The 25,516-nt window shown below is 43.9% G+C and overlaps 1 protein-coding gene across 2 annotated transcripts in view; it reads right to left on the bottom strand.

Moving 5' to 3' along the window:
• Positions 1 to 234: 234 nt before the first annotated feature.
• Positions 235 to 25,516, bottom strand: part of CPLX2 (complexin 2) — a 129,446-nt gene continuing 104,164 nt past the window's right edge. For both annotated transcript variants that reach the window (XM_030212466.1, XM_030212465.1), the window contains 2 exons: positions 13,804 to 13,979; positions 235 to 432 (listed from right to left, as the gene is read on the bottom strand). In XM_030212466.1, coding sequence (XP_030068326.1) covers positions 235 to 432; positions 13,804 to 13,979 — 374 coding nt within the window. The remainder of the gene's footprint in view (positions 433 to 13,803; positions 13,980 to 25,516) is intronic.

Genomic DNA, 25,516 nt, shown 5'->3' with positions numbered 1-25,516 from the left:
GTTAGTTTTATGGAAGCTTCATGGGAAATGACCCATGGCTTTTGGATATATGACAAGTGGCAAACTGGCTCCGAGATCCTTAGTGACTTAAATGAAAAAACTATCAGCTAAAGCAGGAATCTGGTGTTTTTTCCTCATTGTCCAGGGATGAGAGAGAGATTTCATTTTGTTTGCCTTCCAATGTAGCTGAAGAAACGGTTTGGGCAGCATGGTGTCATGGCACCCTGGCCTCCACTACTTTTTGAACATGTCCTGCAGGGGTCCTGGCAGGTACTTGAGGACGGTATCCAGAATGCTCTCCTCTTCTTCCTCCTCCTCATCGCCACAGCCAGCTGGGATGGCTTTCTTAGGACGGGTTAAGCTGCCTTCACAGGGCTGCTCCATGGCGGCTTTCTCCTCTGCCTCTCTCTCTTCTTTCTTCTTCAGTCCATACTACATCCATAAAGAACCAGAGATACAAATGTCACATGCGGAAAGATCATGTCACACTGTAGAGGATTCCAGCAGCAGGAGATTTGAGCAGGGTTCTAATCCCAGCTCTGCCAATGACTCTGTGTGACCCTGGGAAAACTCATTTTTTTTCTCCCTGTGTCTCAGCTTACTCAGTGCTCATGATATGTTTTGGCAAGTTCCCTTAAGATGGGGAATCTTATTATCAGATGCTTGTGCCTGGGAGCTGAGAATATAGTAGTGACTCAGCTTGGCCTCAACTGATGTGGGAACTTGGCTGCTTTACATGTTCCCATTACAGAGCTTCTGCTCTCTTCATCTGCTCTTCTTTTTCATCTAAAGGACATGTGATAACATTCTCTTTTTGGAGCTGGGAGAGCCTCCCCACCCCTGGCCACCAGCTCATCAGGGTAGCAGTTTCTCAATACTCCTTCAAAACTCCTGTGATTTAGCACTAGCTTCGAATACCACAGGAAATGTCAGACCACTTTCTGATGATCATCTATCTATGACCCGCTGAGTGAAAAGGTAGCAAAAATGGGGTATGTGACTTATTTATACCAGAAGATAGAGAGAGATATCAACTGCTTAATCCTGCAAAACTTCAGCCTCATTTATGGACAGAATATCAATAAAAAAGAAATTAACCCTAGAAATCACATAGCCCACTTTAGGTACCTACAGTTTTTAGGCTGTAGGACAAGAAAAACATCAAAGTTGTGAACAAATTGCATAGTTCCATTCTACTGACCCTGTAGTGCACAAAACTTTCAAAAATGAAAGTTGCTCCTCCAAACTCCTATAGCCTTTCTCTGGTATTTGTAACTCAATGTTTGGTACCTTCTCACTCAGCAAGTCATATATTTAATGTAATCTAGTGGTTAGTAAAGAGCTAAACAGCAGAGGTGGATGCTGCTGCTGGGGCTGATACAAGGGTATTAGGTATTCTCAGCAATTCCTCAGTCTTATTCCCTCTCCCCCAATGGTTGCACAAGTCACAGTAATGGCTCCGGTACACCATCCCCCTCTCCACCCTTGAGTTCCAGCATTGTCTCCTCTCTTCCCCACAAGTCCTAACAGCCCACTGTCTATCTCCCTTTTCCCCTCCTTTCTCCCTCAGCTCAAGCCAGTCAAGGAAGCTTTCTCTCTACCTCCTCAGGTTCAGCAGACCCTCTCTATCCATTCATACCGGGCAACCCTTCTTTCTAAACCCTCCCCCAGCCCCAGCAACATTCCCTTTCTCTCCCCTCTTTCTCCATTCTGAAGCACCAACAACACCCAGATTTCCCTCTCTCTCCCTTCCACTGCCCAGTACCAGCATCCTTCTCTAGTCTCTCTTCCCCTGCCCCAGTATTACTGGTACTTATTCATCTGGAACCCCACTCCCACTTCCTCTGGCACAATGATAGCAAGCTGCATTCCAGCTCTTGCTTCTCACCTGAGACTGGCAGTGGATCAAGCCACAGTGCTCCCTGTGCCATACAGCTCAGGTGGTCTCCAGAATTAGGTACCATGCACACAAGGTGTCACCTGCATCTGCATGCACTCAGGGCTAGATGCACTAAACCTTAACGACCCTCTAACAACCCTTTAACGAAGGAAATTCCTAACCGTTGCATGCATTAAAGGCCTTTTTCCAACGAAGCAAGCAGCTAACGAAAACGGAGTAACTACCATTGTAATGTGGGCGATTCGGGATGCACTAACAATACCGATGATTACACCGAATCATCTCCCCGCTGCCCCCTGTACCAGAAAAATCAAAGCTGGTATGTTTAAACATGAAAAGTGAGAAAAAAAAAATAAAAACACCACAAACACGTGGCTCCCCGCTGCATCACTGAAAAAATAAACATACCTTAAAAAAGGATCAGGAGGGGGCAAAGGTGCTCGTCAGAAGCGTCCTGTATGGACGGCCTTGCCCCCCCCCCCCCCCAGATCACCGCTGTTCCCTGCTTCCGCCCTTCACTAAATTAAAAACTGAAAATAAAAAGCTAAACTTTACACCGAATCATTTACCGCAACATATTTAACGTGTGGTCAGAGCAGTCATAAAGGCCTGAGCTGTCATCTCCCCGCTGCCCCCTGTACCAGAAAAATCAAAGCTGGTATGTTTAAACATGAAAAGTGAGAAAAAAAAATAAAAACACCACAAACACTGGCTCCCCGCTTTCCCCTGCATTACTAAAAAAAATAAACATACCTTAAAAAAGGATCGGGAGGGGGCAAAGGCGCTCGTCAGACAGCCTTGCCCCCCCCCCCCAGATCGCCGCTGTTCCCCGCTTCCGCCCTTCACTAAATTAAAAACTGAAAATAAAAAGCTGAACTTTAGCAGCGCCGGGCCCCCCTCCCTTCCTGTGTTGATCTTCTTCTTTTCCCAACACTGCTCCGCCTCCTGCCATCCTCCGCCCCTTGCTCCGCCCCCCCCCAAGTTCATCGCCGCCGTTCCCCCCCTCCAAAGGACCCCCCTCCGCCTTACCGGCCGTGCAGCGCCTCTCACCTTTGTGTGAAGGCGCTGCACGAGATGAAACAACGGATCGTCGCTCCCTTCTGCCTCCACCGACGTCTCTCTCCTTCTTCCTGTGCACGCCCTCCTCTGACGTAGGAAACTTACGTCAGAGGAGGGCGTGCACAGGAAGAAGGAGAGAGACGTCGGTGGAGGCAGAAGGGAGCAACGATCCGTTGTTTCATCTCGTGCAGCGGAGGGGGGTCCTTTGGAGGGGGGGAACGGCGGCGACGAACTCGGGGGGGCGGAGCAAGGGGCGGAGGATGGCGGGAGGCAGAGCAGTGTTGGGAAAAGAAGAAGATCAACACAGGAAGGGAGGGGGGCCCGGCGCTGCTAAAGTTCAGCTTTTTATTTTCAGTTTTTAATTTAGTGAAGGGCGGAAGCGGGGAACAGCGGCGATCTGGGGGGGGGCAAGGCTGTCTGACGAGCGCCTTTGCCCCCTCCCGATCCTTTTTTAAGGTATGTTTATTTTTTTTAGTAATGCAGGGGAAAGCGGGGAGCCAGTGTTTGTGGTGTTTTTATTTTTTTTTCTCACTTTTCATGTTTAAACATACCAGCTTTGATTTTTCTGGTACAGGGGGCAGCGGGGAGATGACAGCTCAGGCCTTTATGACTGCTCTGACCACACGTTAAATATGTTGCGGTAAATGATTCGGTGTAAAGTTTAGCTTTTTATTTTCAGTTTTTAATTTAGTGAAGGGCGGAAGCAGGGAACAGCGGTGATCTGGGGGGGGGGGGGGCAAGGCCGTCCATACAGGACGCTTCTGACGAGCACCTTTGCCCCCTCCTGATCCTTTTTTAAGGTATGTTTATTTTTTCAGTGATGCAGCGGGGAGCCACGTGTTTGTGGGGGTTTGTTGTTGTTGTTTTGACGGTTCGTGGCATGCGCAGAGCAGCCAGCATAACGCTTGGCTGCTCTGCGCATGATTTAAGGGCCGATTACCGACTAGAATTACGAATCATTGATACATTGTACTTTTTAAATCCGCACCGAACTTGTGTGACTTGTTTTTTTTTGTGCATTGTTCGTTTTTTAAAATTCGGTTCGGACTTTAACGTTTGTAATTTTATTTACGTATGGTTGATGCATCTGGGCCTCAGTCTGGAGCTTTAGTTCCAGCCACAGGACAGTGTCACACAGAAGGGATGTGGGAGATGGCTTACAGACATCCTGCACTGTTTGGACTACACTGTAGGGTGAGGAAGAGCCTGCTATAGTTAGTCATGAAATTCACCTAGTGCTTCCTTTGGCACTGAAGGCCACCCGCAGCTGCTGAAGAAATAATGTTGGTTAGTGCTTATTACCCAACAGGAGGTGGGAGAGTCTAATTCAAAGGTTGAGTTAAAGATGTGGCTTGAATGGCGAGGCCCCTGAAACTGTCTTTAATATATAGAAAAGATTAGAAATGGGGGGGGGGGGGGGGGGGTGTATCCCAGGAGGAAAACAACATGAAGCAACTCAGGACACACTGGTTTGAAAGGAGGAAAGTCACACCTGCTTTAGCACCAGTGAGGGACCTGGCTTGTATTACTGTCTTTCCTATAGAATATGAGAGGGTGCAGGGATTTAACTCAATCCTCAAAGAGGCCAAGGTAAGGCCACAAAGAAAGAAGAGTGACTGAACTGGAGGGGAGGCCGGCAGTAGTTAATCTAAGTTAAAGAGGTTGATGCACCAAACTGTGAAAAGATTTGCCTGGTAAACCATGCAAAAACACCCAAACTGCACAAAAATGCTGAATCCATGCACAACTCCACTTGTCAAAATATTGCCAGGAAGTTAAGTTTTATGCCCAGGCTGCTAAGATTCTGAATTAACAAGCAGTTGTGATGCATTATCATGCCAAGAAACATATTCTTTCTGAATAAAGAAATCCCAGGCTGCCAAGACCTCTTTTGGCTGGACTCATATTGGAAAATGTGAAATGGAACTGTTCTGTAAAAAAAGCAAAGTTTAACAGAAATGGGTCACTAGCCCACAGGTTAGCACATCAGATTCTGCATTAGGTACAATACAGTTTTAATGATAATCTACCTCATGTTTTGCTGTGAAACAATCCCATCAGTGTGAAATTCCCCATCCAGTCTCAGTGTGTTTTAATTTTGTGGGCTTGATATTTTTGTTGAAGCAAAGGAGAGGAAATCTATTCCCATCAACCCCTCTCTTCATGTGAAGCCACAATGGCATCAGCTGTTAAAAGAGCTAAGAGGACCCTTCATGTCACCAAAACCCCAGACAAAAAGCCAATTCCCATGGAAAGTTATTTTACCTTTATTAAAAAAAAACCCTCAAAAAACAAACCAAGGAATGAGATTTCATAGTTTGAAAGTGACTTTGAAACCTTCTCATCTGGGGAGGATTCAGCATGTTTCTGAGCTGACAGGATATGAGAGAATTGCTGCATGTGGTGAAGATAAATGCCTTGGAGAATTATTTAATAAATGGACCTGGCCCTGCAGATCTGAGGAGATATCTATTCTTCTTGGCAATATTAAAGATCTCAGATAGTTTCCTTGAGCCTCGGCAATGCTTTGATATAATAACACTTCTGTCACCTACCCCAAAGCTACAGGCCACATGTGGTTTACATACAGCAGAGTTTTCAGACCTGAAGTGAGCTCAGCTCGTGATATACACAGATATGAAGATCCTGTGGATCTGGAGAGGTGGACCCAGCACCTTCATTTCACCAAATTACAGATTCTGGTTTACTCTATGGAACCTGCAAGATGTAGAACATTTTCCTTGGGAAGGGCTATCTGAAAATGGCTACCCTTGACTGGCTAAAAGTAGAAGCAGAATCCCACAGAGTTAAAGGAAGGCACAGCAGGCTGTTTTTTTTTGGGGGGGGGGGAGGGAGAAGAGGAATTATATAAGAGAATATGTAAATTTTACCAGCATGCGCAGCCTTTCCCTTTTAAAATTGTACAAATTTCCTGGATGTAAAGTACCTTATATCTGGGAGGGTTGTTTTGAAAACTGATTATTTATTAACATTTCACTCTTATGCTGCCAGTGTAAAAGATGCTAAACAGGAGAAGTTGAGACATTTGTCTCAAAAGGCTGGTCACACATCTAGCCCAGTATCCTGTTTTCCAAACAGTGGCCAAGCCAGGTCACAAGTACTTGGCAGAAACCCAAATCGTGGCAACACTTCATACTTGGCCACTGTTGGAAAAGGGTACTGGTCTAGATGGACCATTGGGCTGACCCAGTATGGCTATTCTTATGTTCTTATGCACAAACTGAGGAATTCCTGTGAGACTCTTTGTATAGGGACTTGGCTAAACAACTGGACAACTAATAAATCGGAGAATAGAAGAAACTAACCCCTGACCCCAGTCTGGCAGTCAATGAGAGAGAGAGAGAGAGAAGAAAAGGGACAAAGACAATGTTAAAAAGCTTAGGAGAGAACTCACATCTAGAGTTTCAAGGCCCACAATCAGCTGTCCTCCACTTGTCTTATGCTAATCAGACCCTTCCCGGTTTCTAAAGACAAACTGAGGCCCAGATGCACTAAACTTTAACGACCCTTTAATGAAGAATTTTCGAATCGTGGCATGCATTAAAGGCCATTTTCCGACCATGGTAGCAGAAAATGAAAACGGAATGCAGATGAGCAAATTGTGTAGAAACCCCATTGAAACGAGATGCATCAAAGTTTTCCGACTACCCTTATGCAGGAAAACTGCCGGAAAGCTAGGGACAGGTCTGTACCTGTCGTTAGGGCTGTCCGACTAAAAACTGTAATGTAAAAAACAAAATAAAAAGCGAGGGGGCGAAAACGCGCGTCAGGGGCGTCTTTTATTGACGCCCGAGGTCACTGCTGCTCTCCGCTCCCCCTGCATCAATATAAAAGTGAAAAAAAAAGATTCGGGAGGGGGCAAAGGCGTTCGTCAGGAGTGTCCTTTATGGACGGCCTTGCCCCCCCCCCCCCGCCCGTGGTCGCCGCTGCTGCTCCCCGCTTCCTCCACCAGCATTAAATAAAAAAAACAAAAATCAAAGCTTTAAGAGCCCCGGCCCCCCTCCCTTCCTGTCTCTCAACTCTTTCTTTCTCCACACAACCCCACCTCCTGCCATCCTCTGGCGTCAGACGGGGGGAGGGCGGGCCCAGGTCAGGGAAGACGAAGGAGAGAGACGTCCTGAAGACTGCAGCGATGGTCTTCTTGCCCGTGCAGCGCCTTCATAGAGGTGAGAGGTGCTGCACGGGCCCGGTAATGTGGGGGGGGGGGGGGGGGGCGGAGGATGGCGGGGTTGTGTGGAGAAAGAAAGAGTTGAGACAGGAAGGGAGGGGGGCCGGGGCTCTTAAAGCTTTGATTTTTGTTTTTTTTATTTAATGCTGGCAGAGGAAGCGGGGAGCAGCAGCGACCACGGGCGGGGGAGGGGGTGGGGAGGTGGGCAAGGCCGTCCATACAGGATGCTCCTGACGAGCGCCTTTGCCCCCTCCCGATCCACGTGTTTGTGTTTTGTTTTGTTTTCTTTTTGGTTTTTTGACATTTGTGTCATGCGCAGAGCAGCCAGCATAACGCTTGGCTGCTCTGCGCAAGCTTTAGGAGCCGATTACCGACGGAGATTACACCAGTTTGATGAATTGTTCTTTACAATACCGTACTGAACATTTGCGACTTGTTTTTTTGGTGCATTGTTCGTTTTTTAAAATTCGGTAACGGCTTTTACGTTTTTGCTTTTTTTACGTTTGGTTGATGCATCTGGGCCTGAATGTCACCACTTCTCTGAGTTTTCTCGGTATCTGGGGCTGAGCCCTTAGTTGTCCTTGGTGGTGGAAGTATTTCTGTAAGTAGGTCTGTGAGGATTTCACTGTCATTTCTGGCCCCTGTATATTTTTTGGGACACATTGCAGTCCCCTTCTCCTGTATATATGGAGCAAATTTATTTATTTTACAATGTGTGCCTTCTGCTTTTCTTTCTTCTTGCAAATTGCATGCTGCCTAAAATCGTTGCATTTTAATCGCAAAACAAGATCAGAAGCTAACCTGGCCCTTAGACTGCTTGTAGCTGGGTATCTTTGAGTTCTTGCCAGCCTTCTGGAGGGAAACTGATTCATTTACAGCCTTCCTTGGAGCTGCTGTCACAGCTTTGCTGTCAGAATAGGAGGCGTGCTCTAGCATCACTGAGATGACCTTCCTGCAACCTTGAAATGATGCAATGTGACTGTGGTTTGATCTTCCATTAGACAGAAATCGTTGAGACCTGCCAAGGAGCTCTCAGGCTGTTAAATATCTGTCAGTCTGCAATTGTCACCACTTTGAGATGTTAAGATTCATAAGACATGCTCCTATCTGTCTCCTTCCTGGCACTTCTGTGGGCTCCTACCCCCTCACACAGCCCTCGGGCAAAGTTAGCTTCATGCTTAGTAATTATGCTCCTGAGATCCCAGGTATTCAAGTGAAACCACGGCAAAAGGCATCTCAAAATATGGTTCTATTACATTCTGACCCAGATTTTCTGTGGTATGTTGATATTCTGGTTTGAGGGCTCTTACCTGCTTCCTCTTCCTTGTGCATTCTCACAGATGTTCCAGGTGATACTTGTATTTTGGGTTTTCTGTTCCTGCTGGGCTGTGAGAGGAGACCTGAAATGCACCATTCCCTCCCCAAGCCCCCTCCCCCCCCGGAAGTACTGGCATAACAGAGAATGGCAGCGTTTATTGTAATAGGGGACCTAGTTAATAAGGCCTTTTCACCATTCTGGGGTGGATTCAAGAAATGGCGCCAAAAGTCAGGCACTTAAAAAGATGGGTACTAAGCACCAATTCTGTAACAGCAATTGTGTGTGAAATTGTTTTGTAGACTAGGGAGTAAGTTGGCATGGGTAAGGGTGTGAGTTGCCATGCATAAGAGTGTGAGTTGGCATGTGTAAAGGAGTGAATTTGCATGTGAAATATGTAAGCTGGCTTATGTAAGGGTGTATGTTGGCACGTGCAAGGATGTGAGTTGGCATGTGTAAAGGTGGTGGACAGTCAGCAAGGTTGTGTAGATGGAGCATCTTCTTCCCTAGCCTTAAACATTCTGAGTTGCTGTGACTGTGCCAGGGAGAGTGGCAGGGAATTTGTCAAGTGCCCAAGGAATTCTAAAATGTTGGCAGAGACCTGGCAATTGCAGGCACATATTATGCATAGACTACAGCCCTTGCAGTTTATCTTCTCATCATCTCATGGGGATCTCATGACTGAGGCTTCAGAACAGGTCTTCATCCATTAATAGCCCACTTCTCAAGACATTCTATTATTATGAGGCCTTGGAAGGCAGAAGGGAAATAGTGAGTAAAATATTTGCACGGGCACAATTTACCTCATGAACCACAAATCAGTGGAACCCATGATGCATTGGTGCTAAACAAGGGTGTTCTCTCTCTCTAGTGTAATTTGGAGGTTTTCCTAATAGAAGAACTCAATATCTATGATGGAACCAAATGTCACAACATTGGCTAAAATCAGCTCACATTCTGGAGTTTTATAGAGTTGTGTGTGGTCCTATTATGTATTTCAGGAGGGATCCATCCTATATTTCCATTTAGCTCTCATAAAACATCACAAACTGGTTGGCTTTTCTCACTGGGAAGTCTTCACACCAGTCTTATTTACTCTTTTCCTCTAAGTCTCATCAGTTAAACAACCTAAGTGGCTTCACTACCTCCTTCTATCTAGTTCTAAAGAATCAAGGACCCATTCTAATAACATCTCCCAACATTCCTTCCTTTATCCTGCTCTAATTAGGGAACAACCATTCATGGCCTGTAATAGTTTCTTTGATGTGTCCAGAATTATCTCACCATGCACATATCCAATGATGTGGTTTCTTTGCTCACCAAAATTCCAGAATATAGCTCTCCCTTGCAGACTGCAAATCTATCCTATTTCTTGTATGGGAAAGGACAGCTGGGAGGACCAGAGGAAGTACATGATTAACAAAAATAAAGCCACAGCTCAGATTCTCTGGAGGAAGAAGTAGGGTTCAGCAAGTAGTTATGGTAGAGAATCTTCCAGAAGGGTTTACTTCAGTGAGGTACATTTGCAGAACATGCTTGTTGATGCTTTGATATTTATTTCCATGTACACCCTGTTCATACATCTAAACCTATATGAAGCTCCCTGCTCAGCTGTAACCCTGGATTTTGGGGACCCTGGCAAGCCCTCCTGTTGCATTACACACCATAGAAATCATTGAACAGAATGGGAACCTCATCTGCATATCATGGCTCCCATTGTATTCAAATGATTCCTGCAGTGTCAAAATTGCCCCCAGCCACGATGTCTAAGAGATTTTGAACATTTTGCCACTGCTCTTGAATTCCGCTGTCCCACTTCTGATATAATATGGAGTCCCTAGACTCCATCTGAGGCTTCCAATTTCTCCAAAAAGATTGGAATTAAGTTCTTGGTTTTCACCTTTTCCAAATAAAACTCAGTTTTGCGACATGAAATTACCATGGAAAATCCATCGGAAAAAAATGGACTTCAAATTTAAATGAAAGTCCCTGCTTCTTCACACGTTCTGATAAAAGACTAAGAGTCGCCTTCGGTGTACCCACTCTCCTTTTCTATGGTGCTATTTTAGACTATTTCAGCTCCAGCTTCTCATTTATTTCCCCTTTCTCTCTATTTATCTGCTGCTCTCTCACATTTTGTTTTTCCCTCTGGCACTTCTGTTGAAAAGCTATTCCACGCATCCCAAATATTTTCTAATATTATTTCTAACTTTACCATGTTTTGGCTTTGTACAATGACCTTTTCTTGTTCCACAATGTCACTTTCATTCTTAAAATATGTTTTGGAGTCTTAATCATTTATCTTTTCTTCTCCCTCAGGCTATGCCAGTGTTTTCAGCCTCACTTCCTAGGGCTCAGGCAGCACTATTTTGGTAAGTCTTCTTTGTAAGCTGGACTGCCCCCACAGTTTGCCTATGTTCTGTGGAGATGTGCCTCAAAAACTGGACACAATACTTCAGATGAGGTCTCACATCCATTTTTCTACTGATTTTGCCTATCTTCGTGGCACCTGGTAGCCCTCTGGTTCTCTCCACTCTCCAGTCGTGATATTTTCCCACCATGAGATCACACTGAGAATCTCTTTTCTGTCTGATGCAAATAAATATCTCAGCTCCAGGGATGTCAACTGAACTTGATTTATTTTATTTCTTTAAAAACAATAAATGAAATGAAAAACCAACCAACCAACCAATGAAAAAAAAAAATAAACATGAAAAACTGACCGATTTGCTTGGGTTCCGCCCCACCCCCTCATCCCTGTCAACATTGCTTAAGTTTAATTATCCCTATGACCTCAGTGCCAGCCCCCACTTTTGAATCTCCTCCCCCACCTACCTTACCTCAACTGTGGGTTTAAAGGGGACAGGAGTGATTTCAAACTGATCCTTCCTAACTGATACTGTTAGTAAAAATGATGCTGATTAAGCTAATCCTGACATTACTTGTGTGAGTGATTCGGCTGTACAGCTTGGTAGCGCTGACCTCAGGTTGTCCAGTTTCATTCTGAAAAATATTAACAGCACGGCAGGAGCGACTGGGGTTTACTCCTGCTCCATGGGCTTCTGGTGACACAAGGATGGGATAAGGCACATTTGGTGGAATGAGGGGATATGGGTGTAATATGTTTTGGCAAGGAGAGGAAGAGAATGAGCCTGGCTAGGGCTGGTGGCAGCTTTTGTTCTTAAATGAAACAAAAATGATTGACATTTCAGAGTTTTTGTTTCATTTTAAAAAACAAAGGAAATTAAATGAGAGATTGTAATGCAAGGTCTTGCTTTGCCTCCATATCATGTGAATCTTTCTTAGGTTTCTGCACTCCCGGGGTAACTTCTATAACACTGCACCCCACCCTCACCCCTCTAAGACTCCTGCAGCAGGGAGGGAGGATGGGCGGAACAGGTCTGCCTTCTGGCCTTGATCAACCTTTTCTGTATTACTCTCTGCAGCTGCTCTGCTGTTCTGGTTTACTCTTTATATATTCTGGTTCAAAGTACTCACTGTGGTTTTTTCTCAAGACCCCTATGAGCGCACCTATGTTTGTATCTCATTAGCGCTGAGCATTAGGGAGTTGTTCTGGCATGCTGTTCCTGCGCTATTTCTCTGGCGCTGTTCAGTACAGCGTTGGAATTTTGAGCATCTGCCTATGAGTTTGTAAACTGCTGAAGGTGTAAATAGAGCCACACTTAGATGCTTTTATTTTTGATCCCTGATATCTGTTGTGATTATATCTACTCCTTTAATGTCTGCACAGTTTCCTCGGGAACATTCAAAAGAGCACCGAAGCAGTCACAACTTGTATAGTGACTGCTCTGCTAACAAGCTCCTTCATGGTGCTCTGCATCTTTCAATATCATTTATATTTCTTTGCAAAAGAAAAGAAAAACATGTCCTGCTCAGTGGATTGAAAGTACCAAATAAAATAATAGCATCAGAATGTCCCTCACTCTCCTCTAAGCCCATCTCCCCATTACTATTTGTATAAAACATATGCACACATGCGTAAAAGTCTCCGCAAGCTATAAACAGCCCCTGCACATTATCCCTTTCCTTCAGTTGTGGGAACAGGAAAAGGCAGAGCAGTGAAGCCTCAGCCTGATGCACACTGCGCCAGTCATGCCCTGTATTTACAGAAAGCTTAATGCAGATAAAATGAGGATTTTCAGTACATTCTCCGATAGCCAGTGCCACTTGTTGACAATTCTGGCACATGTTCCATTGGCCATATGGCTTCCCCAGGCTAAAGGTTTTGTGCCACTTGGAAGTTCACAGGAACATTCCTGGCATAGTCCAGGACAGCAGCACTGAGCAAGGTCACATTGGATTGAACACAAGAGAGACCAGGAGGAACCCCTAAAGGCACTGAAGGTTAGGGAAGGGGAGACAGATATAATTAGAAACCTCATATGTACGGGCATCAGCTTAAAATCCTTCTTTTAGTTGAAGTATAAGGAGGTATATTCTATACCTTGGTGCATCGATTTAGGTACTAATTTTCTAATGATACCTAGGTGTGCCTGTCATTGCACAATACTAGCGCAAACCTGCATTGGTGCACTATAACTTAGGCATGATCCTTTATGCCATGTCAATAGCAGGTGTAAATGGTCGTGTCCTTAATGGATAGTATTCTATAAGTTACACATCACTTGGTGCCACGCCCAAGGTCCACCCATGCTTATGCCCATCATGAAGTTATGCACTGTAGCAATTAAGTGCTACTTTACAGAATACATCCTAGTGCATTCATATGTGGAACCACCAATTAAAGGTGATGCGTAGCTCTAGGCATGACTTTATGGAATTGCCCCATAAACCCAATGGTCAGCAGCTAATAGTAACTATCTGAGGTCCTGATAATACAACTGATTCTTCAGGACCAGCCTCCGCTAACTCATGGACCATGTGCTTATATTTCAAATATGGATGATTTCTGTGAACAGCATTGTTTTTAATAAAGATTTTCAGTTGTCTTTAAATTGGTTATCTGCACTGTTTGGCTTTCTTTGAGTTTAATTTATACCGTACTCTACATCCCTTTAACACTGCCCCTCCAGTGCTTATATGGTAAAGTGAGCTGATGGCATTTGAAAGCACTGACCATTTGTTCAGCACCTTTCCTCACCCCCTCAAACATACATGGCTATTCCACAGCTCCAATACTGGAATATGATTGCTATCAGCTAAGCTGCTGTAGGGCCTCCCGGATTGTGTGCAAAGGAAGGATGGTGAGAGGGGACTTTGTGTGAGTTTCCTTGCAAGTTTCTTTACTTCTGTGTGATGCCCCACTGCTGTGTGTCCCCCATGGCCACATGTAAGATGAGGAAAAGGGGAGAAGGGTACCTTGTCCCGGATTTGCTGTCGCACTTTTTCTCTCTCAGCCTCCATCCGAGCGTGCTTGGCCTTTCTCTCTTCTTCCTGTTGCCTGAGAGCTTCCTGTCGTTCTTCTTCCTTTTTCTGGGCATCGGGGTCCTTCTCTTCCTCTCCACCCAGCATTTTGCCCATGTCTTTAGTGGCACCTGTTAGAATATAAATATGTCATAATATAGATGTGTTGTAAAGAGAGATGGGGGAACAGCTGTAACTGAGAAGAGCTCTTGTCCAATATGCACAGCCAAAAAATAATTTTCATTTTCAGACACACATATTGGACGTGTGCAAAGTGGCATTTGGCGCGCATAGGTCATTACCACCCAGTTACCACATGAGACTTTACTGCTAGGTCAATGGCTGGTGGTAAGGTTGCAGGCCCAAAACGGACAGACAGCAAGTTTGATTTTGCCACCCGTCCATTTTCGGCAAAACTTTTTAAAAAGACATTTTTGACAGGTGCGCTGAAAAATGATTCTGCGCGCGCCCAGGTCTACATCTGTAATATGGCAAAATGTTAAAATAGCAATTTTCAGGCATATACTTCTAGAAAAACGCCACTGGGGTACATTAGCATGACTGTGTGTAGGGGTTCAGCAAGGCAGGGCTGGCGTATAATGGGCTTATTTGAATGTTCTCAGCAGAGTGTATAGCAATCTTTGTGGTTTGCTAAACCTGCTCTCTAATTGCTTGGAGCAGAATGCCATCTTCTAGAAATCTGCAGCTGTCCTTTGTGATGGATTTAGAGATCACTGAATCCTGTTCCCTCCTTTTGCTTTGGTGGAGTGTCCGAATGTGAGAGAGTGCACTGGAGGAGTGTGCTGCACACAGAAATGCTTCCGTTATCATTTGGCAGAGGGACTCACTGAGCTCCTCCACCTCCTACTTATCATTTCTATAGCACAACTAGACGTACACAGCACTGTACACTAAACACGTATGAGACAGCCCCTACTCGACAGAGCTTACAATCTATTCAGGACAGACAAACAGGACGAATAAGGGATTAGGGAATTACTTATGGTAGGAATGATAACAGACATGGGTACTGAACAAGTGAATAGGAGTTAGGAGTTAAAAGCAGCTTCAAGAAGGTGGACTTTAAGACGGCCAGAGTTGGAGCTTGATGTACTGACTCAGGAAGTCTATTTCAGGCATATCGTGCAGCAAGATGTGGAGGGGCATAATTGAAAGGGGTGCCCAAATTTTCCTGAGGACGTCCTCACAGAACGTCCCGGCAAAGGGGCGGGGAAACCTGTATTAACGAAACAAGATGGGTGTCCATCTTTCGTTTCAATAATACGGTCGGGGACGTCAAAATCGCAAAATTTAGGTTGACCTTAGAGATGGTTGTCCTTAGAGATGGTCGTCCCCGATTTTCACCGTTAATGGAAACCGAGGACACCCATCTCAGAAATGACCAAATCCAAGCCAGCATTTGTAGTGCACTGGTCCCCCTGACATGCCAGGACACCAACCGGGCACCCTAGGGGGTACTGCAGTGGCCTTCAGAAATTGCTCCCAGGTGCATAGCTCCCTTACCTTGTGTGCTGAGCCTCCCAACCCTCCCAAAACCCACCCCCCACAACTGTACACCACTACCATAGCCCTAAGGGGTGAAGGGGGGCACCTAAATGTGGGTACAGTGGGTTTCTGGTGGGTTTTGAAGGGCTCACATTTACCATCACAAGTGTAACAGGTGTGTGGGGGGGGGGGGGGGGGCTGGGTCTGCCTGCCTGAAGTGCACTGCACCCACTAAAACTGCTCCAGGGACCTGCATACTGCTGTCATGGAGCTTGGTATGACATTTGAGGCTGGCAAAAAATATTTTAAAAGTTTTTTTAGGGTGGGAGGGGGTTGATGACCACTGGGGGAGTAAGGGGAGGTCATCCCCGATTCCCTCCGGTGGTCATCTGGTCAGTTCGGGCACCTTTTTGAGGCTTGGTCATAACAAAAAATGGACCAAGTAAAGTCGCTCATCAGGGACGCCCTTCTTTTTTCTATTATCGGTTGAGGATGCCCATGTGTTAGGCACACCCCAGTCCCACCTTCGCTACACTTCCGACATGCCCCCATGAACTTTGGTCATCCCCATGACGGAGAGCAGTTGAGGATGCCCAAAATCGGCTTTTGATTATGCCGATTTGGACGACCCTGGGAAAAGGACGCCCATCTCCCGATCTGTGTCGAAAGATGGGCACCCTTCTCTTTTGAAAATAAGCCTGAAAGGGAACTGAATCTGGAGTTGGCAGTGGAGGATAAGGATACAGATAAATTTACCTGATGAATGGAGTTCCTGAGGAGACGGGTAGAGAGAGATAAGAGTGGAGAGGTACTGAGGAGCTGCAGAGTGAATGCACGTGTAAGTCAATAAGAGGAGTTGAACTGTTTGTGGAAATGGATAGGGAGCCAATGAAGTGACTTGAGGAGAGGGCTAATATGAGCATAGTGACACTGGTGAAATATAAGTTGTGCAGCAGAATTTTGAACAGATTGAAGGGGAGAGAGATGGCTTAGTGGGAGACTTGTGAGAAGCACGTTGCAGTAGTCTAAGCGTTGAGGTGATATGTGTGGATAAGGGTTTCGGTAATGTGCTCAGAAAGGAAGGGATGAATTTTGGTGATATTATAGAGAAAGAAATGTCAGGTTTTAGCAGTCTCTTGGATATGTGCAGAGAAAGAGAGAGAGGAGTCAAAGATGACTCCAAGGTTACAAGCTCCTCACCCTGAAGCCTTGTCTGTTTGATTTAAAGGGCCCATACAGGATGGTCAATCTGCCCCAATTCTAAATGCCACAAAACATGCCACAGATCATGAGGATAACAAAAAAAAAAAAAAAAAGGCCAGGGTAGTCCAAAGATAAGTGCAAAACCTCTTCCAGTTAAGATATCTGCTTTACTGAAAGTCCACAGTAAAGTCATAAAACCATAGCTATACACCCATAAAGTGCATATATCCGTGAACTGTAAGATAAAAGTCTCAATTCATGACTTTGTGGTGGACATTCAATAAAGCAGATATCTTCACTAGAAGCATTTCTGAGCTTATTTTTGGACTACCCTGGTCTTTTTTTTAGGAATACCACATACAAATAAATGCAGCACTGGTGCAGTAATGAAATGTCCTCCAATAACTCTATAATCCTCATCTCCTTGTTCATGGAGGTCAGAGCTGTAACAAAAAAGCTGGGATGGATAGGGAGGATAGTAGTGTATAACAGAGATGAAGGAAGAAAAAATGGAAGAGCTTGACGGACATAAAATTAGAGAGGTGTGTTTGCTATTTCTCTACAGGAAGGGCAATAACAAAAGCATTTTCCTCAAGTTTAACACTGCTTTACCCCTGGAGTGGGCTTTCATTATTGCCTGCACTTAGTTACCTCTCCCCTCTCCAATCGGTTCAAAACTCTGCTGCCCGTCTCGTCTTCCGCCAGGGTCGCTTTACTCATACTATCCCTCTCCTCAAGTCGCTTCACTGGCTCCCTATCCGTTTTCGCATCCTGTTCAAACTTCTTCTACTAACCTATAAATGTACTCACTCTGCTGCTCCCCAGTATTTCTCCATGTTCGTCCTTCCCTACACCCCTTCCCGTGCACTCCGCTCCATGGATAAATCCTTCTTATCTGTTCCCTTCTCCACTACTGCCAACTCCAGACTTCGCGCCTTCTGTCTCGCTGCACCCTACGCCTGGAATAAACTTCCTGAGCCCCTACGTCTTGCCCCATCCTTGGCCACCTTTAAATCTAGACTGAAAGCCCACCTCTTTAACATTGCTTTTGACTCGTAACCACGTGCCTCCACCTACCCTCCTCTCCTCCTTCCTGTACACATTAATTGATTTGATTACTTTATTTTTTGTCTATTAGAGTGTAAGCTCTTTGAGCAGAGACTGTCTTTCTTCTATGTTTGTGCAGTGCTGCGCACGCCTTGTAGCGCTATAGAAATGCTAAATAGTAGTAGTAGTAGCCTGTATACAGGTCAAACTTGTACAGTTGGGAGGAGCTCAGTGATCTGCTCCTTGGTGTCAGATATACAACTTTGGTTATCAGGGGAGAGAGTGTCAGCTGACAGAGATAAGGAGGGGCAGTACTGTGTGTATTTTAGATAAAGAGTAAGAATGGGGGAATGATGTTTTGGCTGGGAGCTTATTTTTCACGTGTGTTATTGGTTGTTTTTTTTTTTTTTTTTAATTTGTAACCCACTTCAGATTAATTGGTGAAGGTCAAACTCAAATTCTGGAAAATAAATACCAGCTTTCTATAGAATACTCAGAGTAGAAATACAAGGTTAAAAATACAATACAATGTTTATAAAACAAACATAAGGTAATATAGAAAGATACAACTAAATCCACTTGTAATAAATATAGGGGTCTTATTCAGAATGGTTTAAGTAGGCAGGAGAGGGGCTTGTCTGCTTTAACCACATGGAGTGGGCTGTCCCTGTATTTTCAGCAGCATTTAACTGCACAGTGCCGCTAAAATTCTGGTGAAAGCACTGTGGTACTGTCTGGTTAGTACTGGAGTAGTCTGGGGGTGAAACTGGACTATATAGTTCCCACATACCTAACTGGACAGTAGGGCTGCATTAAAAAACCCCCCAGTCCTATCTTTGCCTGGTCAGGCACATGTGGAAACCCCATTTGTGATTAATAATATCAATATATGAGGTATATAATAAACAAATTATTTAACTGTATCACTGACCACAGCCAGCAGGGTCATGAAGTTAGGTATTTAGCTTAGTCCAGGCTACATGGCAACTTTGAAATCCAGAAAAAATAGTGGCATAATTTCAACTGGGTGAGATGGATAAAGACTGGCACTGAGTAGTGCTGGCTTCGTATCCCGTGCTCTGTTAGGCTCTCATGATCAAAAGCAAACTCCGGCGCTAGAGGCTATTAATGCCATACTAGCGTCGGAGTTTGCTGCCGACCCATGATCAGAGCCCTCGAGCGCCTGAAACAACGCACTCGAGGGCTCTTAGCGCAAGTAGCAAGCAAATGCATGCTAAACAGGGCTTCTAGCGCAATTAGCTTGCAAATGCATGCTAATCAGCGCTTAACGCATTCATCCCCAATGATCAGCGTCCAGCGCGCCAAAGATTGGGTTGCTGGCTGCGGCAAAATCAACGCCAGCTCCGAGCTGGCGTTAGATTTTGCGGATCATTGGGGAGGAATGGTGACCCCTGTCCAGCATGCAGTTGCATGCTGGCAGGCCCCCGTTCCCCCCAAAAGCAAATGCGATCAGGGGGCTGGAGGTCCGGTGGACCTCCGCCCCCCCCCCAATGATCCCACCCCCTCCATGTTCAGGGAGGGCTGGAGATCCGGTGGGTCTCAAGCCCCCCCGAAACCCCCAGAAATCGAGAAGTGGCCACCTCCGGCCAAAGGCTCTCCCACCCTCCCACCCAGCGAAGGGGGGGGGGCTGGAGGTTCGGTGGGTCTCCAGCCCCCCAAACCCCCAGAAACCATTGAGTGGCTGCCTTCGGCCAAAGGTTCTCCCACCCTCCCATCCATCGACTGGGGGGTTGGGGGGCTGGAGGTCTGGTGGATCTCCAGCCCACCCCAACTCCTCCCCCCCAGCATTCTACTTCGAATACCTGGTGGTCCGTGGTGACAACACCCCCTCTTGGCCTCCCTCCAGGCCCCCCTACCTTTCGTTGGAGGAGGGACGCAGCATGCCTGCCTCCCTTCTCTTCCAGTCCACGCTGATGCAAAATGGCGATGCCCAGCACCAGGATGCAATGGGCGGTGCTGGGCGTCACCATTTTGCATTCCTTCCATATGAGGGAAGGCTAAAGAAGTTAGGATTCTTCAGCTTGGAAAAGAGATGGCTGAGGAGGTATATGACTGAGGTGTATAAAATCCTGAGTGGTGTAGAAGGGGTAAAATTGAATTGATTTTTCACTCTTCAAAAAGTACAAAGACTAGGGGGACACTCAATGAAATTATATGGAAATACCTTTAAAACAAACAGGAGGGAATAGTTAAGCTCTGGAACCCTTTTGCCAGAGGATGTGATAACAGCATATCTAGTTAAAAAAAAAAAAAAAGATTTGGACAAGTTCCCTGGGGAAATGTCCACAGTGTATTATTGAGATAGACATGGGGGAAAGCCATTACTCGCCGTGGGATTGGTAGCATGGAATGTTACTACTAATTGGGTTTCTGCCAGGTACTAGGACCTGGATTGGCTACTATTGGAAGCAGGATACTGGGCCAGTTGGACCATTGGTTGATCCAGTATGGCTATTCTTATGTTCTTATAAAATTCAATTGTAAACCTCTGGGGACAGAAAAATACCTGAATGTAACTTGCCTTGAGCCAAATTAAATCAAATAATAAATATGTTCTGATTTGTGGAGGTAATGCTACAGGTTTTATAAATTGAAGAGTTATGTTTCTGACTTTGCAAATTGTTTTTTTTCCTTCTTTTTAGCCACCATGGGGGCTACCATGATACAAATTTCCAGTATAGTTTTGATTAAGTTGCGGAGGAAGGTAATTGGATGTGAGAATCCCATTCATTTTTGGGATAATTATAAAGGTTATAAGGAAATGATATTTTCAAATATGATAGGTTTCAGAAATGTTTAATGGTTTAGCTGTTCATGTATCATTGGATGTGCTTTCTATAAGTGCATATAAGTAGACATTCACATGACAGACCCTTAAGAAAGATTTTCGCAAGTCGCGATGGTGAAGAGAAAAGCCGTAGAAGGTCCAGAGGAATTTTGACAAGTTTGAATGTGGTAATGTATCTGCTATCCTCTGTGCTCTATTTATATGAAGCCTTCTATTCTACCTAAAGCTTTTTGAGTTATAATGCTTTTTGTCTGTCTACACAATAACAACAAACAGTGTTATGCCCATATAATATCTATATCTTGTTTCTATTTCTCTGTATATGCTCTCAAACAGATCATATTTATTTACATACAACAATAGTTGAAGTCTCTACACTAACTGCTTATTTCTTTTTCATAATAATAAGTACCCTTTCCTGGATTACGTATTTCACAAGAATGGGTATCCCTTAGAATTTACCCAATATTGAATTTCCCTAATTCTCTAAATTTTTCTGTTCATAATGCTTTTCTGTTTCTCAAGCAATGTATAAGAATTACTGGCAACAAATTTAAATACCACATGAGCAAGCTTCTCTATCTAATGTCATTCCAGATCAGTGTATCATCTGCTGTATACCTACTGGTCACTTGTGCAAGGGCCAGGCCTATGCTGATTTTACAGATATGCAGATACCTGTCAAAGTTAAAAGGTACCTGCTTGTCTGCATAGATGCTTTCTAAAAATTTTTAACAAAATAATAATAATAAATAGAAGCTTATCCTTGCATCAAAGAGATTATTCCTATATTTGGCAATTCCTGCAAAATTACTACAGACCATGGTTTTAATTTTTGATGAGTTCCTAAAGTCTTTTTATTCCTGTACTAAGTATTTCACATCATACTATTTGTATTTACAAACCTACTAGCAATGGCCTAGTTGAGCACTACAATGCCGCTTGCCTTGTTAGCTCTTCAAGCCACCCCATCTGCCTTTTTAAAGCTAATCCTGATAACAACTTGCCTGCCAATATTCTGTTTATTATCATTACTTTTTCTGTCTTCGATTTTCACAGGAAATCTCAGTCAGAAGAGGGGAGGGTAATGATAGCCCTTCCCCTGCCACCGGTTATCCAAAAGCTCTCAAAGTTGGAGATTTGGTTCACCGGAAGTACTACATCCCTATTTACATAGAACCCTTCCAAATTAGTCAAGTTGCAAGACCACACATCCTGGGTCCACCTAACAGACATCTGCATCTACAAGGTTCCTGATTCAGTCCCTTTCAAGCCATCCCCACCAGCTCAGCAGTTACCACTGGTTCTGCAGCCTTCGCCACCACTTCAAGTTGATGGACTAAAAGAACATTTTCCAAGCATCTGACAACTACAGACATTATCACCTTACCTAAACGGAACATTGCCCATCAAAGAGAGCCTACTACTGCACATGCCATCTTTCCAGTGGAACCGTGTGATGCAAGTCCACCTACCCACAAGAGGACACTGTACTCCACCAACTGTATTGGGACTTGTACTTCTATTATTCCTAATTTTGGTTCCAGGACTAATCTATTATACATTTGAAAAGACTCACAGGTTTTTTCAGTATACATAGTAATAATCACAAAAATCCATCCTAGGTACCCCAACAGTTGATTTACTCTGTTTTAATTGACACCCTATATCTAATCATGACTTGCCCTTTTTAATTCTATTATTCCTGACAATACCAATCATCATTTGTTTTGTTTTATTATTTTCTTTTGACTTTACATTCCATACTTTTTGCATTACACCTGCCTAGCTATTAAATGGCTGGTGCTCACTCTAATGAGCCTCTGAACGGTACCTGTCCCATTCACCCCCTAAATTGGGATCCTGGAATGGATGATGATCCTAACTGAGACCCTTTAACTAGATTAAATATTTTCTGTTACCCTATATTTGATACATGGACTACCAGATCTAATAGGTCCATGTTTGATAACTTTGAAATTTTTCAGGGATGTGGACAAATTAAAATTAACAGATTACACATCCAACAATCAGACCCTCTAACAGAGAACCTGTATATTTTTGGTATGCCACTTATAGCATTGATTAAAGTGGGTGGCATCCTTGGTTTTTCATCCTCTATTGTCACTATCAAGAGGGGTACTTGATTAATTTAAAGCCAGAAATCATTGTTATACTTACATTCCCAGTAATACTGACACTGATAGGTTCCATTATAAAGGCATTACAAAACCTTTTTGTCTTAGCAGACAAAATTAGCTACTAAATTAGGTGTTGATACTGTTGTCTGGTGCATTATTCCCTATGTTCAGAGGTTTGTTTTAAGCCTCCTTGTTACTACTCTCAGTACAAGACACACTACATTTCCACCATAAAAGTCTGTGTAGGACCACTGCTGTTTATTTTACTCTTATTGCCTGTAACGCAAGTGTACCTCTTTTATTAAGGAAGATATTTATTCTGCTTATGCTGTTTAATTGAACTATCATATGTTTCTTTCTAGTTTGTTATATTTTGCTAATTTGTATAGACAGGTTTAGATTGTTTTCTCTCTATTTTTTAACTGTTGTACCTTTCATCACTATACCTCAAATAGTAACTAAGCAGACTGTTTTCTACTGTTGATGATTTCTTACTCATCAAGTGAAAGTGAAGCAGATCAATTCATTTAACACATATTTGCTTCATATTCTGTATAAAGGAACAAGAAGATTATGTTCCTATGTATGTTCCAAAAACACTATAACTCAACAGTGCCTTCATATATGATCTAGATACATTACACCTAGCAGTAAGATAATTACAAAACTATTATCCTGCCCATAATTATAAGACTACTGCAGGTTAAGCAGCAGGCCCTTCATATATAATGTAGGCCTATAACACCCATAGCTTACTTGTAATTATAATGCTCATGTTTGCAGTAGTTATTCATTATTTGGCCAATATTAATCCTTTTTAAATGCTAAAATGAAATATTTGTTCCCTATTAACACCAGTTTTAGCTATATTTACACATTCAAAGTTTGACTAATGATAAACTTTGATTGAAAGTTTTCTTTCCCCCGCCTTCCAACATCAGCTTTGTAATCATGATATATTAATCAATCACAATCATATGCACTTGACCTTATTGATTCCATTGTATGGTACCTAGACTTAATTGACTTCACATGTTTCCAAGTCTAGCTCCGCCCTAGAGGGGTGGGTGTAAGATAGTTAGGCCCCTTGGTTATGATAAAAGGGGAAACCTAATGCTGCATTTCATCCAGCATATAATTATGTATCCACATACTGACTCTTGCTATGGCCTTGTCCCTTATTGTGCCAGAGCACCCATGTCACCTCAATCCTATACATTCCCCCCCACAGAACTCTAAGAGCCCTCTGGAAAGGACGGCCACACCCACTAGTAGTCATGTGTGCCAGCCCCCTCTGAGGGGCCTGGCAAGAGGGGAATGAAGAGTTATGCTAGCCCTTGCTCTCAGTAAAATAGAGGCCAATGGCTCATAATAAGAGCTAGGCTTCTTAAAATCAGAATCATCTCTGATACAAAAGAGAGCTAGCTTGTAAAAATCAGAGGTCACCTTTGACACAGTTACATTTCACTGTGGCAAGTGCTGAACTGGCAAGGGTGGGGGCAATCTACTCTATAAACAATCCTGAGATTGGCACCTGCAAGACGTCATAAGCACGAGTTGCTATGGTTACGTAGAGATAGTGCTGGGTCAGCTGCACCCCGGGTGAGAACATCCAAAGGGGGGGCTACAGGAAGGTTTGGGAATATGTGAAGTCATTCTGATCAACTGATAAGGACTAGGAGCCCAGTTGAGACAGCTGGGGTCCATTGAAATGAATAGGACCAAAATTGTATATAAGCAGCAGTTTGAGGAGTATTAGTTCAGTCGAGACGAGACGAGACGAGACGAGATGAGATGAGAAGAAGAAGGAGACGAGAGGAGAAGACGAACAGAGAAGGGAGACTCCAGAAGGCTAGAGAGAGAGGATGTGCCATGATATGCGGTTCCATTATGTGAATGCTTAACCTACCTGTATTACCATTGGTAAGATTGTAATAAACTATCTTATTATATCTACTACATACTGGGTTCCTTTCTAATTACAAGAGTCCATACTGCCTGACGGTGTAAGCCTGTCATGAGCAGATTCAAGGTTGGGAAAGCTAGATATTTGGAGGGCATATGTAACTTTGCCCAGAGAGAGATGAGACGGGCCACTGCTTCCGCTGCTTGATTAGCAAAGGCAGATTCGGAGAAAATAAACAAAATGGAAAAACCTTACTTTACACATGGAATATGGCTTTTATAAAATTATATGGTTATTTACATCTGCATAAATATAAAGAAAAAAACAGCATGTACCTATACACATAGGTACTCCCAGTGGTGTAATTGGGGCAGAGCAGGGACAGTGCTGTAATATACATATATTTCTTTTCTGACAAAGAAGACAAAGCAGTTGTCTTCTATTTCTCACTGTGACACTACCTGTTTTCAAAACATGTGTGCTGGCCTCATTGTTTAGAGCTCAGAACGCCCACCTTTAATAACATACATCTTTAATGATGCACAAAAATCAATACATTCCAGGCTCTGAAGATGGTGCTGGCAGAGTGACATGTGTTACATGTTGCCAGCTGGGGTTAATTAAAAATCTGTGGTGCAATGCTGGCCAAAAACAAAGCATCTGCAGGCTAGGAGTGGCTTTGCAGACCATAGTTTGCCCAACCCTGCTCTGGCAGCTAAGATTTAATGCAAAAATGGCAGGGTCATGCTTTTGGGCTGCAAAGAAAGATCATATCTGTAGTTATATAAAGGCAATGACAGAAGCAAGAACAATACATGGATGAATTAGAAAAGGAATTGCCAGCAGGTAAAAAGGAGGTGGTAGTGCCTCAATTGGAATATGTGTGTAATTCTAGAGACCACACCTTCAAAAGATATAAACAGGATGGAGTCAGTCCAGAGGGCAGCTACTAAACATCATAAACCGTGTGGAAACAGATTTAAATATGTATGCTTTGGATAAAAAGATGGTAAAAGGGATACATGATAAAGACATAAATGCACAAGAGGTGGGCCC

The sequence above is a fragment of the Microcaecilia unicolor genome, chromosome 8 (assembly GCF_901765095.1).
Source record: "Microcaecilia unicolor chromosome 8, aMicUni1.1, whole genome shotgun sequence".
NCBI classification, from domain to species: domain Eukaryota; kingdom Metazoa; phylum Chordata; class Amphibia; order Gymnophiona; family Siphonopidae; genus Microcaecilia; species Microcaecilia unicolor.
This window is presented reverse-complemented; position numbering and strand designations above follow the sequence as displayed.